The sequence below is a fragment of the Equus caballus genome, chromosome 4 (assembly GCF_041296265.1).
Source record: "Equus caballus isolate H_3958 breed thoroughbred chromosome 4, TB-T2T, whole genome shotgun sequence".
NCBI classification, from domain to species: Eukaryota; Metazoa; Chordata; class Mammalia; order Perissodactyla; family Equidae; genus Equus; species Equus caballus.
This window is the reverse complement of record NC_091687.1, coordinates 82,384,762-82,402,919: the sequence shown is the minus strand read 5'-3', so window position 1 is coordinate 82,402,919 and position 18,158 is coordinate 82,384,762. Positions and strand designations below refer to the sequence as shown.

At 33.9% G+C, this 18,158-nt stretch overlaps 1 protein-coding gene across 4 annotated transcripts in view; it reads right to left on the bottom strand.

The window, feature by feature from the left end:
- The window catches only part of PTPRZ1 (protein tyrosine phosphatase receptor type Z1), a 177,209-nt gene that overhangs the window by 22,820 nt on the left and 136,231 nt on the right, over positions 1-18,158 (bottom strand). For 2 of the 4 annotated variants that reach the window (XM_023639562.2, XM_005609331.4), the window contains exons 13-16: positions 13,523-13,667; positions 5,707-5,798; positions 2,922-3,007; positions 116-136 (exon numbers count right to left, since the gene is read on the bottom strand). In XM_023639562.2, the coding sequence (XP_023495330.2) occupies positions 116-136; positions 2,922-3,007; positions 5,707-5,798; positions 13,523-13,667 (344 nt within the window). The remainder of the gene's footprint in view (positions 1-115; positions 137-2,921; positions 3,008-5,706; positions 5,799-13,522; positions 13,668-18,158) is intronic. The other 2 variants (XM_023639561.2, XM_023639563.2) reach the window with 1 other exon arrangement.

The window sequence follows — 18,158 nt, the reverse complement described above, 5'->3', positions numbered from 1 at the left end:
TAAAATATAATTAGGGAGACAAAACAAACAAAATAATCTATCCAAAAAAAATTTTTTTTTTACATGTTACAACTATTTCTTGGCTAAAAAAAAATGCAGTGAAATAATGCCTTACCTGGTAAAACTCTTTCAGTGTCTAATGAGGGAATGAATGCCAAAAAAGTAAAGAAACCAAATTCCACAGCACACGACAAATGAGAAAAAAAAGCGTTCATATTAGGTTTACAATGGAAAACTATGATCATGCAATAAATACATTTGTCAAATACTAACTAAACAGAATGTTTCAAACAGTTGCATGCAAATCAAAACTTCTAACAATTTGGAACCTTATACTTATGTAAAAGGAAAAAATAACACTTTTAAACACTTTTAAAAGGGGACAGTGGTATAATAATATGATGAATTTTTAAAACGGAGATGAGAAAAACCACATATTTGATGACACATTTTGTCATATGAGTCAGATTTGCTAACACTCAAATATAACTTTATTTGACCACCACAGCACTATTTGAAACTCTGAATTAGTGATACACTTTTTTTTTTTGTTTACTATGAGTAATTTTAAAGAGTAAACAGCTTCCTATTAGGTGGTTTATAACAGATTTAGAACTGTCAAAACATTAAAAATCTACTAAAATTTTTTATCATATATGCCATTTTGGGGAACAAAATTTAGATAACATTACTTTCTACATATTTAATTAGTAGATCTCTTTTTAATTAAAACTTCAATGGGTAGAGAAAAATTATTTCTGCTGATTCTCTTTTAAAATGAATTTAAATCCTTTCAGTGATGCTGTCTACCTAAACATATTAGTTTGGAATTTACAATTATTTAGTATTAATATAATAACATGAAAGCCTCATCATTTTAGAGAAAGTACATAACCCAAATATGAATCTGATTCATCAGCAAATGGCCCAGCCTTTCTCCAAACAAGCTTTTAAGGCCTCTTTCCCAGCAAGTCGTTCTGACTCTAGATTTAAAAACAATTTAATATAATGAACCACTTAAAAGGTATAGCATTATTAGTCATTAAGCTAATTATTAAGTTAATGAAAAGTTTTATTGAATCAGACTGTGAGTTAAAAGCAATGGAATTAACAAAACACTTTTTGAGTAAAAATGTGAAGTTATTTTATTAATTTAATTATTATGAACTGCTTAATAATGTTCAAAATGATTTTACAGTTGTCACAACTGTGAATCTGCCTTTGTGCATATGCTATCAGCAACTCTTATTATAAATTGTATATTTTTCTTATGGTTTTTTACCCCCTAAGGAAGATTCGCCCTGAGCTAACATCTGTGCCAATCTTCCTCTATTTTGTATGTGGGTTGCTGCCACAGCATGGCCACCAACGAGTGGTGTAGGCCCTCGCTTGGGAACAGAACCCAGGATGCCAAAGTGGAGCACGCCAAACTTAACCACTAGGCTACGGGGCTGGCCCTTCCTGATGGTTTTTAACATTTGGAAGATTAGACCCATCCTTGACATATTCTCTCTCTTTCAATTTCAATTTTGTTTGATGTATGCCTAATAGTTTCTATGAGTTAATACTGCACCACCCAGTAATCTCTATTGTGGTAAGAAAAATTAATTTGATGTTTAAATATGTAATTTTTTATATATTCCACTTTACTTGACTAAGTAAGGAAACCTCACTTGACTAAGTATACCTCACACTGCCATCACAGTCAATGTAGCTATGACTTAGATTTCTGTTAAGATTAAATGAACTGGCTTCTATTATTTTTAATTTAGTGAAAACATACCACATTTCATTTCTATTTCTTTTGATTTCTTAAAGCTTTCTAATCTACAGCATTTTCCTTCTCTAAATATGTCTTGGTTGATATGACTCCTGGGAAGTAGTTGCTGGGTGCACTGAGGATGGTGGAAACCCTCTCACAGGGATCAGAGCTCAAAGTGCTTCAAAGAGGGACGTCCAGAGGGCAATTTGGGGTTAGGAGAGGGGGAGCAATGTGATGCTTCCTAGAGGGGAGAGGCCAGAGGGGAGTGAGGAGCCGTTGATTGCTGGCATGGAAAGGACGTGAGTTTTAAAATCATAGACCTAGGTTTGAATTCCAGCCCTGCTACTTATTAGTTGCTAATTAACTTCTGTGGAAGTTGATTTCATCAGTAGTATGAACAGAAATAAATACAAATAATTTCCAAAGTTGGGTGAAGGTTGAATGGAGAAGCATTTAGTCCAATGACTGGCATATTACGGAGGGCTCAACAATGGTCACTTTAATTTTTTGTAGTTGTTATCATTAACTCTGAGCTTACGGCACCCTATTTTGAAAAACCTGCTTAACTGATAGTTCAGTGGGCCATGACAAATTTGCAGTAAATTTTTCTGCCCTTCCTAACAGTATTTTACTGAATATTACTTGAAAAATTTTCACTGATTGTGAAGTTCAAATGTTTTTTGCAAATGCATATTTTCTTGAGAAGATGGGATTTTACCGTGTATAATATTTATTATACCTTGTATTATAAATGCTTCTGCATTTACACTGCTGTAATACTTACAATTAAGAGTTTATATGTACTTTGGCTGAAAAGCATGAAATTTAGTAGTTTAGTATAATTTATATAATTTAGAAAATTAAAAGGAATCAGTGTACTAATTCAGATTTAAAAAAAAGAATACTGAGTTCTGTATTTTACAGGAGAGAATTAACAATGTTTTTGATTTTTCCACTAGTATAATTTGGCTTTTAAAATGGAAAACCAATTTTCTAAGTTGTATGACAACCATAACACATCTCCTAAACACATAAGTGATTACGGAACTAATATTCTCATTAGAAGTGACAATGCTTTCAATCTCAAGAAATAGTCTCCTGCTGAATCTTTGAAATTTACTACTTTCCATATTATTTAAAATAGACGTTAAAATCATACCTCAAATTCTTCAGTAAACCCACTACTTGCATGTAAGTCTGCAACATGCTTTGGGAAGTGCTTTATTGGAATTGCTCCAACATCATCTAAGTGAATAAAAAAATTAGATTGGAAAGGATAATTAAACAGAAATGAGTGTGCCTCTCATTTATAAAGATTTATAAAGTGCCTTCTTCCAAAACAACTTCAAGTTTAATTATTCCTATAATCCCAACAGAATCTCAGCATTCAATGAAACATTAAACAACAATTAACAATTTTCTCTATATTTACTATCAATCATAATCTGCATTTTAGAATTCTGATTTGAGAAGGAATCTCTTTTCCTTTCATACTCTAAAGAGAAAAGAATTAATTTTCAATGTTAAATTGTAAATACCACCAAGCCTCACTTCCTATCAATGGACTACAGCTCTCTACTGGTAACTTTCTTTAACACGAGTGGGAGTTGCATGTAAATTCTGGTAAAAAAAATGCAGAAATAATATATTTTCAATTTTACTATGGACTAAACATAATATACAGTACAAGTTTAGTTTTATAAAATTGTGCAGTTTAATGTCTTACAGTTAAGTAGTCAGATGTTTACATTTGAAAACATTCTTTCCTTCTCTCCATAAATAATAGAAAACATTTATATGTAGACTATTCATTAAAGATAATGTCAAAAACCTTTGGGATTTTTAATCTGTAAAATTTCAAGAATTCTAACTAGAAAATATGCCATATAAACAAAGTCACTGGATCTGTTAATTAATTGTGAAGGGGCCAAATTATTTTAACTGGCTCTGTTATTTTTTTTTCTTTTTCCTGGAAAGACTTCCTTGGATTAAACATATTACTAGTTCACAGTATGCAATTTCACGAGTGATTTCTCTGACAAGGAAACATCAAACACATTTCGCTAGAAACAGTTATTTCCATCAACAGATGTTCAGCATCTAGGCCATTTAATATTTTTAAGCTTCAGTTACCAAGAATTTATTGACTTAAAAAAAAATTAGAATCCATCTGTTCTCTCTCTTGGATGAGTGTACCTGAATACTAAAATTGAATTAGCCAGTTAAGCTTAAGAAACACTAGACAAAGGTGCAATTCCACCTTCACACCTACAGAAGGATCTTGCCTAGAAGTAACTTGTATAATTAGATAAGAAAACAGAAATAATTTGTCACATCTAAATTATTAGTTCTTCTGGTAAAGGTCCTTCAAACCCACTGATTTTTATCCTGCACAGCTAACCTTTTTTTCACAAGCAAAGTGACTACTTTTTCTTTACAGTCATGTATTTTGGCAATTTCTTCTATGAATTGGTCTGCAAGTAAGTGAGACTAATCCATGTTTTTATTTTCTGATTTTACATGAAAAGGTGCATATTTGGGTGATGAGGAACACATCTTGAGAGTTGAGCAGGTGAAATGAGGAGATGCCCTTGATCACTGTTCTACTGAGAGCAGAACAGGGGATTTTGGATTTCTTGGACAAGGTCCGAATTTTGGATTATTCTATTTATTGCTAATAATAAACTATGTTGGACTTGGATAATATTATGGTTAATTTGCACACCCACGCTGATGGGGCATGTAGAAAAAGTATGTTTGAAAGGGAAGGGAATCAAAATGCAACAGACAACTGAGAGCTGCCAGTATCAGAATTCTAAGTATGTTACTGAGAAACTGTGCTGTACTAAAACATACAGAATTTTAATATAAACTAGAAAAAGAGAAATTAAGACAGGGATGGTTAAAGATGGAGTGGTGCTAAAAGAGGAGAAAGAGCAAAATACTTCTAATTTCTATGCCTGTTGAAAATTAGAAAGAAAATGTTTCTCTTTATCCTTTTCTGGTTTTCTTCTTTTCAGAAGATAACGTCACGTAGAACTTGGGCCTCTAACATATGGGATATCAGACAGGTTAAAAAATGCTTCTGTAAAATGACCACGTAGATGTATTTTTCCTGTTGTTTTCCCTGGTTTGGTGCCTCCTCTGTCCTTGTCACATCCTCTATCCTCCAGTACTTCTTCCATAGCTCACAAATTTCTAGACAACTCCTTTTTTCTTACCACTTTTCATTCTGAAATGTTCTAAAATGTTAATTAAGTGTCTGTGATGTTAGTTATAGTGTGAATTCTAGGGCCAGTGGGTATCTTAATCAAAATAACCATGGCTATTCTTAAATATTGTTAACCAGGTAAGTTCTGATAAAAATAGTCGATGTTTTCCCAGGTATTCAACTGTTTGACATTTTTATACTTTAAGTATTTCAGTCAACCATACTTTCTTCGTGCTCACCTTTTTCTTCTACCCTCACCAGTTTATAGTTTTTCTTTTCTAATGTAGTTAAATCTCTTCGCACATAAACTCAGATGATCAGAAAGGAACTAAACTTTCTCCTTATTTTTGCTATTTTGTCCTATCCACCTTTACCACATTGATTTAATCTGCTTTTGTTGTTTAGGTTTCCATTAAAGGAATTGAAATGGCTGGAAGTCAGTATTATTCTTAACCGATATTTAATTGCTATAAGTATTTATGTTCTTTAATATATTACACCTGAACAACTGTATGTTTTTTTTGCCATATAATCTATATGGTTAAGAAAGTTCACAATTAATGAGAACAAAGTATAAACCTGGGTGCCTAAAACACAATGTAATAAATATTTGTGTTGCCACTAACCTACTCTATAGTCATTTGCACAGCTCTCCAGTAAGGAGAAATCTTCCAATATTGTGCTTGTCATTCACCCTCTACCAGCTACTCATGGTCACACTTTAAGCTATTACCTGAAATTGGAAAGATAGGTGTGGGAGGCGTGGATATCACTCGAGGGGACGTACTGTCCTCTAAATAAAAGTGTGCAGTCTGGAAGCATTTCCTGGAAAGAAAAGAAAGCAATTTATACTACTGGCTGACAATGGATAATAAGACAATTTCTGAGCTGCTTGAAATTATGACAGAAATTTCCAGAATTAAATCATGAGCAAAACTCTATATCTATTTTACAAAACACAGGTATTAAAGAATTTCATGGCCTCCAATTTTATCTCAGTTTTACGCGTACCGGATGCAGAAGAGGGAGCAGATACCAGACATGCAGACAGCAGAGACAGCATTTGAAGTTGTAGTTGGAACCAAGAGTACTTTGCTGAGATAGGGCATCTCACTGTTCTGGCTACTCTTCCACTGTTGGTACATACCAGTGTGTCCCGCCACCTTGGACAGGACCAGAGTGGAAAAGAGAGCATGTCCAAAGCTATTTTCACTCACTATTTAAGTGACCATGCCCTTTTGAGCATACTCAGCTGCTAGCAAAAGGCAGCAAGCTATGATTATGTAGAAACGGAATTCTACAGTGGTAACATTTTGATGGAAAAAGAAGGCAGCTTTATGCTGTAAGTATGATAATGCGGTAATGACAGAACAAAGTGAGGAAATAAAGAGCATAGAACCAAAACCAGGGGTGACTCTCCTTTCAACAGATGCTAGCCTTGTTGATGAGGTTCTTCAGAGTGAATATATTTGGAATCAATGACTTCTATGACCTACAATGTCACCTGAACCTATTTTCATTCGAATAATAAGAGTAACATCTGGTAAGAGCACATTACAAACTATTGAGAAGAGCAAAGACCAACTCCTGCTATAAACTAAGGCAAACCATTCTTAATTTGAAGAATTTAGATAATTAAAACTGCTAATGACACTCTTTGATGTGGGTCATTTAATTTATTTGAAATATTACTCATGAGTGGTTAAGCTGAAATAGAAATACCCGTTTGAGTGAAAATGCCAATCTCATTTTCTATTTTAAAGATTCAAGCTACAAGATATTTATCCCAAGGAACTTTAACATAACACCTGTTCCTATATGACACACATAACTTGGGATATTTTTTCAGTAATCAGTTCTCTGCATAAAATTCTTCAGTGGCCTCCCACTGGATTAGAAAGAAATTCAATTATTTCAGTAAAAGCTAAGATCTGTGACCTGGTGCTCCGCCTACTTCAGCAGTCTCATCTCCTACAACTCCTTCTTTCATCCACTAGGCGCTAGCCCACACTGGTCCTCTCTTTCTCCCTCAAAGAGGCCCTGTCAGTACCACCTCAGGGCCTTGGCTCTTGCTGTTCCGCCTGGCCACCTGCGTCTTCCCATCATTTTTGCATTGGCTCAATTACCGCTTCCTCGGAGAGTCCCTCCCTGACCACGCTGGCTAAAAGCACCAGCCCATCCCACCCAGTCACTATTCTTTGCCCTTTTGCTTGCTTTGTGGCACTATATAAATTTGGCACATATATCACTATATGAAATACCCTATTTATGTATGTGTTTATTTTTCTTACATGTTTTCAGTTGGTCCTCCCTCAGCGGAATGCAAGCCCCACAAAGGCTAAGTACTTTGTCTTAATCACTGCAGGCTTAGTCCTCAAGGCTAAGAACAGTGGCTGTCATATTGCAGGTGCCCCCAAATATCTGTTCAATGAATTCACTGTTATGAGTAGTATAAAATTATAGTTTATTTATAACCTTAATGTCACAAGCAAAAAAAAAAAAAAATCCAAAAGCAATAGCGTGCATAACAAAAACTAGCCCTCTGTTGTGATGGTGTAAGCCTTTGATAATCAACCCTTTGAGACTATAGATAATCAGGACAACAGAAGGGCAGCATGTCTTCAAGAAAGAACAGAAGGTGCAGGAGGAAGATGAGTGCATGCAGAATCAAGTGCCAAAGGGACCCTGAGCCACACTCATATCCTGGAAAGTGGCAGGAGTATGGCAGGGGAATGAGGAATGGGAAGGATGTGGGCCACAGCTCTCAAGACAAAGCAACTGTCCTATTGAAAGTCCACCTCTGAGTAGAATTGAAACCAGACTGGAGAAGAAACTACAGGGAAAGTTTGGCGTACTTGTGCAACCAGAGATGTAACATGTTCTGACACACTGATATGGAAATACCAGCTTTGATACTTGCTTTTAAGATCACAGCATCAAAACCCCTTTGATTTCTCTAAAAGATAGTCACACAAGCTGGTGAAAGGGTTTCTATTTATTTTTCAACAAATCTTAAAGTTGTAAAATGCATCAAGGGACAGCCTAGTACAACATCACAGCTGATACGAGAATCCCTCCAACAGCATCTCTGACATATAAAGAAGGTTCAGTCTGAGTACCTTCAGTGACAAGAAGCTCATTTCCCTATGAGCTGTTAGATATTTTTTTATTATACTAACTCAAAACTCATCTCCTTCTAAGTACCTCCAGATGGTACCCAAGGAGAAGACCTTCCTGTTTCAGTGATATGCCTCTTACTGTTGACATCTTTTTCGTATCGAGCCAAGTATCTATCTTCCTATTAGTTTGACACATTGGCTCTGGTTCTGTACTTGACAGGTTTTTAGACTATGGTACCCATGATCTTTCAGTACTTAAACCGTATCTCTCTTGGTCCTCACCTTTTTTGACTTTTCTCCTTGAAGTTTGCAGTCCAATAATACAAACAGGTTGTAGATCACAAGAATATGCCTTGTTCTGTCCTAACTCAGTATTCCTCCTCCTTGCTTTAAACATGGTTCTCCTTCTGACCAAAATGCCTCACTCACTAATATGCCAGGTAAACACTGTCCTCCTTAAAGATAGCTCAGTGGCATCTTCCTGTGAATAGCCTCAGAGTTCCTTAGCAGACTCCAGCATTCCAGTTTCTGTTTCCGCTGCTCCAAACACAAACTTCCATTCACCCTCACATTTGTGTGTGTGTGTTCTGAAAAATGTGCTTAATTAATCCAAGGATGACCTTCATTTCCTAGACATTATTCTCTATTATTTTATTTATTTATTTATTTATTTTGGTGAGGAAGACTGGCCCTGAGCTAACATCTGTGCCAATCTTCCTCCACTTTGTACGTGGGATGCTGCCACAGCATGGCTTGATGAACAGTGTGTAGGTCCATGCCTGGGATCCAAACCGGTGAACGGGGGGCCACTGAAGCACAGTGCACGAACTTAACCACTACATCACCAGACTGGCCCCTCTATTATTTTTTAAAATGTTTTTATTAATTGGTGGTTAGGGTAACTATTTTGCAATATATTTGTTTTGTTCCTATCCTCATTACATTTTTTTAAAAGATGGGCCGTGTCTTTTGAATTATGTAAACCCAACACTTAAAACAGTGCCAGGGATAAAATAGGTGCTAAATGTTGAATGAGTAGATGGATTTCCAGTAGCAAGTAAATCCCACCAACCATAAGTTATTCAGCTACACTCAAGATTTTGTCTACTTGAGCCTCAAATGGGATAACTTAAAATCTCAAAAAATTTGGGAGGGAGAGGTGGAATATATACCTAAAGAAAGATGGGGGGGGATGGGTAGACAGAGGATGCATCTGAGAGAAGGGAGAGAAGGTAGCATCTCATAGAATAGAAAAAAGTAAATTAAAACATATTGGTGTTGAAGTTCAACATGTTGCTAATATTCATCGTAGTATCTGGGTAAATACCAACTCTACTCTTTTCAGCTACATAATCAAATATTTGTTGGTTTTAGAAAGTAAGTGGTCCAATAACGTTACTTACATTAAGTAACAAAATAACCCTATACATCATATCAAAAAGCTTATATAAGTGGGAAAAATTAAAATAGTACAGGATAAATTCTGGGTGGAGCATCTCTATATTGCTGAGGTATACTTCATCGTGCAGTCTTACCTAGGAAGTGACATTCTACATAAAAGGGGTATGGTACTAGGAGGCCTCACTTCTGGGTTGGGAGCTCCACTCAGTAACTCACAAATTTGTACTGAAGATCAAGAGAGAATTTATACAGCTTTTCTTCCCACTCCCTAAAGCCAGAACAACTGTGTCTATGGAAAGTTTTTTCCATACTGCTTTTGACGTCATTTTGTTGAATACACTTTTGGAATATTTTAGGTTCTAACTCTTAAAAAAGCTCTCAAAAATCTGCCCTTTGTCTTCTTTAAAAAGAACTTTTTGAAAATCTTCCTTAATGAAGTAATTTTGCATCTTAGAAACTTACAATTTGGCTCGTGTACATTATACCTTAAAACATCTGGAAAATAATTTCCAGGCATATTATTTAATGTATGACAAGATTCAGTATCTATCGTCCATCTGTTCTGTATAAGCAGTGAATGTCTTCACGTCTATGTGCTAAGTGTTGATAACTGTCTCCTGCTAATTATCACTCAGCCATGATGAAAAAAGTGATGACTGTTGTAAACTTGTAGACATAGGTCCTATCAATCAATGTTAATCTGATTATTTAATTTACACATTTTCATCTCAGTATTTAGAATTAAAAGCCAGAAATGTGTAATTATTATTCCATTTTTTAGATTCCTACACAAAGATGAAACAATATTCATTGTGTTGCATTCATCAAAAAGCCCTAAAGAAGGTCTGACTGCAATCTTAAAGATGATCCAGTAAACCCTCCCACAAAGGGTAACAAGAGGAAACTAATTCCTAGGTGGGTAAGTGACATGCACAAAGCCATACAGCAAATGCCAGGCAGAACGGAGAAGAGATCCAGATTTTACCTCCTCTAATTTGTTGTCTTCTTGCTACAACATGCTTTCTCTCAAGGTGTACACAAAACATAGGGGACCACCTTGAGTTAGGTAAACTAGATAAAAGAGAGGACTTATTATACCACTTTTAGATTATTTTTTTCCCTAAAAAATTAAGTTATAAAAATGTTTAAATACACAAACTTGGACAAACCCAAAAGGACCACTTTACTATTAGACTCTTTTTTATATGTCATTAGATTTTTAAACCCTTCCACAGGCTGTAGATTTCACAAAGATCTAAAATGTTTCCATATTGGCTAGTAAAATTATATTGTTTCAAAATGTGTCTACAATGGCATTTGAACAATTCACACAACAAACCTTGAAGAATGCGCTGTCATTTTGTGATTCAGCAAATAATACAGCATTATTGATACTCTAGAGTATTATTGATCTAAATACCCCAGACTATTATTGATCTAAAAAATTACATTTTGAAGAGAACTAACTTTAAATGGATGTGAGTAGGACAGACACGTTAAATTTTGAAATGGATAAGTAGTAGGGACAAATTTTATCAAAACATTTGATAGTTAGATATAAAATAGATACATAAAACCATCGAGTGTTCAGATTTTAAACTAATGCACTCTGTATTCAAGATATGTAAAGTGTTATTTGTGAGGAAACGAGAAACATCTTATTGGTGAAGGTCAAATTAATATTTTTCAACTTGTAATTTTATAGTTTTTCTTCACATAATACAAATGGGATGACCCATTATTAATAGAAGATAAAAATCATTCCAGATTTTAATTTTCCATGAAATATCAAATAAGACACTGATTTGCAAATTTACAGAAAATAAACTTGAAATATTAAGAAATGGAGATTAAAAAACTCGTAATTATTTCAATCTTCTAAGTGTAAACCATCTGACATCTTCATTAGAACTTTATTCGAAGACTATTTACTGTGAAACAGAATTTGGTCCTATTTTCCATATTATTTTAAATTTGTTTAACCTCAATTCCAAGTAGCTTCAAAAAACTGGGTTGGCAGGGAAAATCTGATTAGATATAAACCAGTAATCTGAACAAACATGATATCAATGTTGGTAAGAAGTTTGTCCAACAAGCCCACTGGGGAACAGGGAGAAAAGCTATATGAATTCTTATTGAGCAAACATTTATGGAGTATGTACTGTATTCACAGTACTCTGCTGAGCCTGGAATCTTCTGTAACAAGAGTCATTGGCAATTATAAGTATTAGTTAAGAAAGCAGCTTTGTTTTCATCATGTTCTGGACAAAAAAATCTCCTAACTCATGTAGGATAACAAAAGCATGATCTGTTCTCCATACTCCACAGTCTACTCTGTTCTATAAAGGAAGTAAGATATGAAACACAGTTGGTCATGAAAACATTCTACCTTAGGCAACCAACGTCCAACCACATGCAACTCCACGTGCCAGGCCTCACTGACTCAGACACACCCAGCTGACTCCTGCTTCCCTGTCCTCCCACCAGCTGTGTCCCTGCCTGGAAGGCCCTTCTCCTTTATCTCCACTTCCTGAATCCTATCCATCTCAAGCCCTACATTTTACGTTTACCCTGTCCATTCTGGCCTATCAAGATCCTTTGTTCTCTGACCACTTTTGGCATCAGAGATTTCAGCTGCCATACATTTGCTCTTGTGTAACATTTTACAAATTTTTCACGGAAAATTCTTTCTTCTCAATAAGCAGTGATTCTCATTCACTTGTTTGTTCATTCATTCTTTGTTTTATATTTTCCCACAGTAGTTAACAGAGTGAAAACTGTGAATAAACACAGTAATTATTTATTCATTTATTTATTTTTTGCTGAGGAAGATGAGCCCTGAGCTAACATCTGTTGCCATTCTTCTTTTTTTTCGCTTGAGGAAGATCAGCCCTGACCTAACATCTATGCCAGTCTTCCTCCATTTTATATGTGGGTCACTGCCACAGGATGGCTGATGAGTGGTGTAGGTGTGCACCCGAGATCCAAACCTACAAACCTGGGCTGTTGAAGTGGAGTGCATTGAACTTAACCACTAGGCCACAGGGTGGCTCCAGCAATTACTCTTTAACAAACTGAGAGAACATATTTTGGGATAACACATAAAGAACAGTGATATGAACACATAGAAAGATGTTACTAAGCAAAAAGGAATTAATTATAGATCTTCTGAACAAAATTCTCTTCTAAAACAAAAATATAAGTGCTAAGTTATGCCCTTTCTTAGTTTACAGATATGACTCCTTATATCATCATAAAGAGCTTGTTTTCCAACAGACGTAGTTACAACAGTTACACTGATTTACACTGTGTCCCCAGTAAACTTCCTCATTTGCTGTGTGTTCTGCTTGCTATAGGATGTGAAGCTTATGAGTGCGATTTTCCTCTTCCTTTAAAGGTTTTAATAGATTATAGATGAGAGTGAAGTTATACTTCACCCTCAAGGTCACTTATAATGAATTTTAAAATCCCATGCATCTTAATATAGTCATTAACTTTATTTTCCAATTATATTCATATTTTAATTGCTTGATGTTTACCTTCATGTATCACTTTTTTTGTTGTTAGTATGCAATTGATAACACATCTTGTACAAAATCCAATGTTATAGAAAACCAACATTTACTCTATCAAAAATTATGTTTTCCTAAATAATACCTTTTGAAATTATAATAGCTGGAGCATTTAAGCTGAGAAGTCTAAATTTATGTTAAATGCTATGATAATGTTTGAATGTTAATTAAATTAATATGAAAGTACAACTGTCAAAATACTGTGTTAAATATTAACTGAACCCAACCCAAAGCTCCTCCATTTTCCCTTTGTTTGATTGAAGTATGAAGAACAATCAAATCTTTTATTATTATGTCTTTGGATTCACGAATTCCCCTTTTTTATAGTTACCTGTATAAATTAACGGTAGCTCTCAAGTGGAAGGAATTTTGAAAATGCTTTGAAGAACTTTCAGATCAAAAAAGGGCAAAATCTGAGCTTTATGAAATACATTTCCGAAATTAACACTCAACTTACCTCCAGTAGATGAGAATACCCACAAGAACCACTAGACAGATAAAAGTCAGGGCTGACACGATCACAAGGGGTACAACCGCCTTCTTCTCGGATTCCAGCCCCTCAGCTAGACCAATACGAGATTCATGGCTACTATTACTGGCCTCTGTAGTCGGAAAGAATTGAGAGAGTTGATATTTAAGCTTAAGGAAAAGTCACAACAATTTTCAACCGAATAATTTTAACCTTCATTGTTGTTGCTTACCTTTAAAATTTCAACTCTAGGATGCAAAAACTGTCTATAATTTTAAGCCAATTTAAGTAAAATAAAGTTTAAAATGTAAGGCAGGCTGTCAGAGCTGAAGAACGATAATATCCACACAGAGACTGGCAGCCGGGTAGGGGTGCCATGGCAAAAAGTGAGCATCATACTGCCTTGAAAAGCTTGTTAAAAGGAAAATGGAAATGTTACAGTAAGAAAACTACCTAGCTTTTAAGTAAAATAATCAGGAAAAAGAATGCCACTTACTGAATCACTGTATATAATCTTGATTTTTCCAAAATTAATTTTAATGGAATTAGTTTTAATCCTGCAATTAGGTAAATAATTAGGAGGAATTCGTAATTTAATGAAGAGAGAATTTTAGGATAACCCTTACATTAGGACAGCTTCAATCCAGCAAACTATTTCAAATTTTAATTTAGGTTGGTTTTAAAAAGTTTTTTTAAAATCCCCTTCTTATCAACTGTTTTACTCTATCAAAAATAAAAATACTATTGCATGTGGATTAAAGGAATACATAGATCTAAGAAATTCTTTCCAAATATGCAAGTATAAATTACAAAAAGTCTAAATTCTGTCCTTGGGTTAATTTTAAGAGATGGCAATGACTATTTGTGTGACCAAATGGATACATCATTGTTCTAGCACTTTGCAAATCACTGCAACAGGAACTATCCTTCCAAGTTGTTAAAAAGAGTTTCAGAACATCAGGGTACCAGTGCAGTGGCCAGTCACAATCCTTCCCTTCTGTTGTGAGGTGTGTGCATTGGAAAACCATGATGATTGAACATCAGAACTGTTTTACCACAATATCCAACACTGCCTCAAAGTAAGAGGCCATATCCTGTCTACTTGTAGAATTTCTGGGAGAATTAAATTTAACTTTCCCATTAGTGTCTGCATTGCTCCCTTCACACCAGACATATTGGTGCTTTTATATGAAGTATCTTACTATTAGTGATACAAGACAAAGGGAATAAATTTAATTCAAAATATTTAAGAATAAATTTGAGAGTAACAAATTTATAAACATAGCATTGAAATATATCTAACTGCAGGGAAATTAAGATTTAAAATGATAGCTTCCTTCTGTCAGGAGACATGATGCAGAAAGGGGCAAGAATTTAATCCACTCATCTAGGAAATGTATCAAAGGAGTATAAATGACACCCAAATTTCACAAGATGCTTGTTCTAATTATGGATGCATTTGCTAGAAAAAAGTGGAATTCAAAGCTGTAAATCAACTGATCCCTGAGCTATAGTTAATATTCTTGTGAGAGGAGCTCAGGCTTCACTTTCCATTATGTTAATCATATGCTCTGGTAATTACGTATTGTGGTGAGGCTCACTTAGAAGTCTACACAATTTGATAGAGAATGCACTGAAAATTCCTTTACAAAATTTAGGAAAACATCTTGTTTTATACACGATTGTTTTCACATTTTTTTCTACTGTAACATTGTTACCTGAATGGAAAGTCTGTAGGTAATAACTGGAATATCTGTTTAGCAAAGTCCCTGGCACCTAGTAATTTATGAATGGAGGTTAACACTATTATCTGTATCAGTCATTCCTGAAGTGTGGTCCCCAGAATAGCCGCATGAGCATCACCTGAAACTTGTCAAATATGAAAATTTTGGGCTCCACCTCAACCACCCCAAATCTTCTGAATCACAAACTCTGTGAGGAAGGCCCAGCAATCTGTGTTTTACCAAGACCTCCAGGTGATTCTGATCCACATTAAAATCTGAGAAACAATGGTGTACATTAATTTATATACAAAATGAGCTTATATAAATACACAGGTCTTCAATGACCACAAATATTCACAGCAATATGTATATAGGTATATATATAGATACACACATATCTTATTTATATATATGCATGTACACACATATATGAGATATGTGTGATCATATATGTGACATATATGTAATACATATAACATAAAATACGTAGCAAATTACCATATATATCACAACACACTATATACACACACTATCCATACATGTGCACACATAGAGTCTTGTATATAGAATTTCCTCATAAGTTCTCTGGGAGGTCTGATTTTAAAATAAAATCTTTAATTGAGGAGTTAGAATGATAAATCCATGGTAATTACATATTATGAAACCTAGATATTTTATACAAGATGGAATACCACATGAAAGTACAATCAACTGGTTGCTTTTTATTCTATGATAAGGAATACTAATTGTATTGATTTTTATATTTATTAGTTGAGACTAAAATGTCTATTTTGATATGGCTCAGTAGTGTATATGAGTTACCTAAACGATACGACAAGAATCTACTAATAGGTTATTAGGAAATAAATAACTAAGATTAATATTTTAAAATAACTTTTGAGAATAAAACGGTATAATATTGGTATTTCAAATTTGGCATTATATATGTTTCACTGTCCTCAACCATGAAAGCATAGTCTCTAAGAGACAGACACTAGTAAGACATATTTCCAGTCTCAGTTTTGCATTAACTGCCTATGTGACCTGGATCATGTCATCTAGTACCTTTAGATCTCGGTTTATGCATTCATAAATTGCAGATACTAATAACTGCCTTATCTATATTATTTTGAGGACTACATCCTATAAATTATTCTACATTCTAGGACTACATTGTAAAATTATAATTTTCAGAATAAGTTTATTGCATTTGATAAAGAAGCATATTCAATTATTGGATAAGACAGACTACATACGATTTTTTATAGACATAGTTTTAAAAACAGGCAAGAATTTTTCCTTAATGTTGTTTGATCTTATTTCATTAATTAACTTCATTAATTATGTTACTTGATGATGTTGGATGTTATATTCCGATTATTTTCTCCTCATCAGTGGGAGAACATAGTCTTAATAATTAAATAAATTTAATTAGTGCATTGAAGAGAAATTGCTAAGTGTTAGTCAATAATTCTAGGTTTGGTATTTTACAATATATATAGTCTTTCCATTACAGCATAAGCTAGCAAAAACATATTGATAATGTCACTACCTAGTAAGATAGAAAATGGATAGATTGCTGGTATTTTCCTTTAAAATAAATCTAATAAAAATTTAAAAAACAAGCACTGTAATTGAAGCCAGATAATTCATATATATAGCAACACTAATGAATGCAGTGACCTATGGATTCATTACTCATTCTCACATATCAGAGTTTAAGTGTTTAAACTGGAATGCAATGTTAAATAGGTATCAAGTCAGAATGTGGAAAAACTTCTCTATCAAAATGTACGAACTTTTAATTACTGATACACTGAAAGAAAATATACAACTAATTCAGGGGATGGAAATAACAAAGAGGAAAATTATCCTAATGAGACTGGTATGCATGTTTTGGATTATAAGTAACCACTTTTATGCAACAAGAGTGCAAGACGTTATTTCTGATCTACTGCTGAGATTTAAATATTTTCATTGTGAACTTAAAAAATGCCTTAAAATTTAATAAAAGCAAATTATAAAATTCTTATGATTTCAATGAAACTATCTAGTATTTCATATGCTTAATGGTATTGAATTTCCCTTTTTTCCCCATTGGTATTTAAAGCAAACATCTGTATTATATATGCTGCAAATAATCTGCTCTAAGAACATCTGGCCAACAAGCTAATTTGCATAAAATACGTTAACAAATGAAATGCATTTCTACTGAAAATGTTCTAGTGTTTTACATCTTGTCATACAATACCTATACGTACTATGCATATTAATGCCCATTATTTAACTTCTTAGAAAGGTGTATAACAGCCAAGTACAAAGTAAAATGTATTTTGTTAGTTCACACTGCCCTCTTTAGGCAATGTTAAGCTAATCAAACAAAGACAATTTTTAAAAATTAGAAACAAAAAAAAAAATCTTACCATTAACTCTCAAAACTTAACAATAGGAATTTTTTAAAGCTCTCCAAGCTGAGGTGGATGTGACAATTACCTAATCCCTTTCCATGGGGTGGGTCAGATTGAGGTGCTTATATCGTATTACTATCAGAGCTTATAATTCAATAGAATTAGTTTACAACCTATTTTAGAACATGAGTAAACACAAAAATTAAAACCATATAAAAACAGCACACTCCAATCTATCATTTAAAAAACAGTATACTAAAATTATATTATGCACACATAATTGCTCCCACATGGAATAGGCATCTTGTAGAATAAGAAAAACTGACAATAAGCAAAAATCACTTTATCTATTTTGTAGAGAATTAAGAACCAAAATGTGTCAAGTATTCATTTGAAATAATGAATAAAATCATACTTCAAAAACTGAAAATTGATTTGTTGAATGTCTTGATCAAAAAAAAATGATGTGTCATTTTACCAAATTTCTCTTTC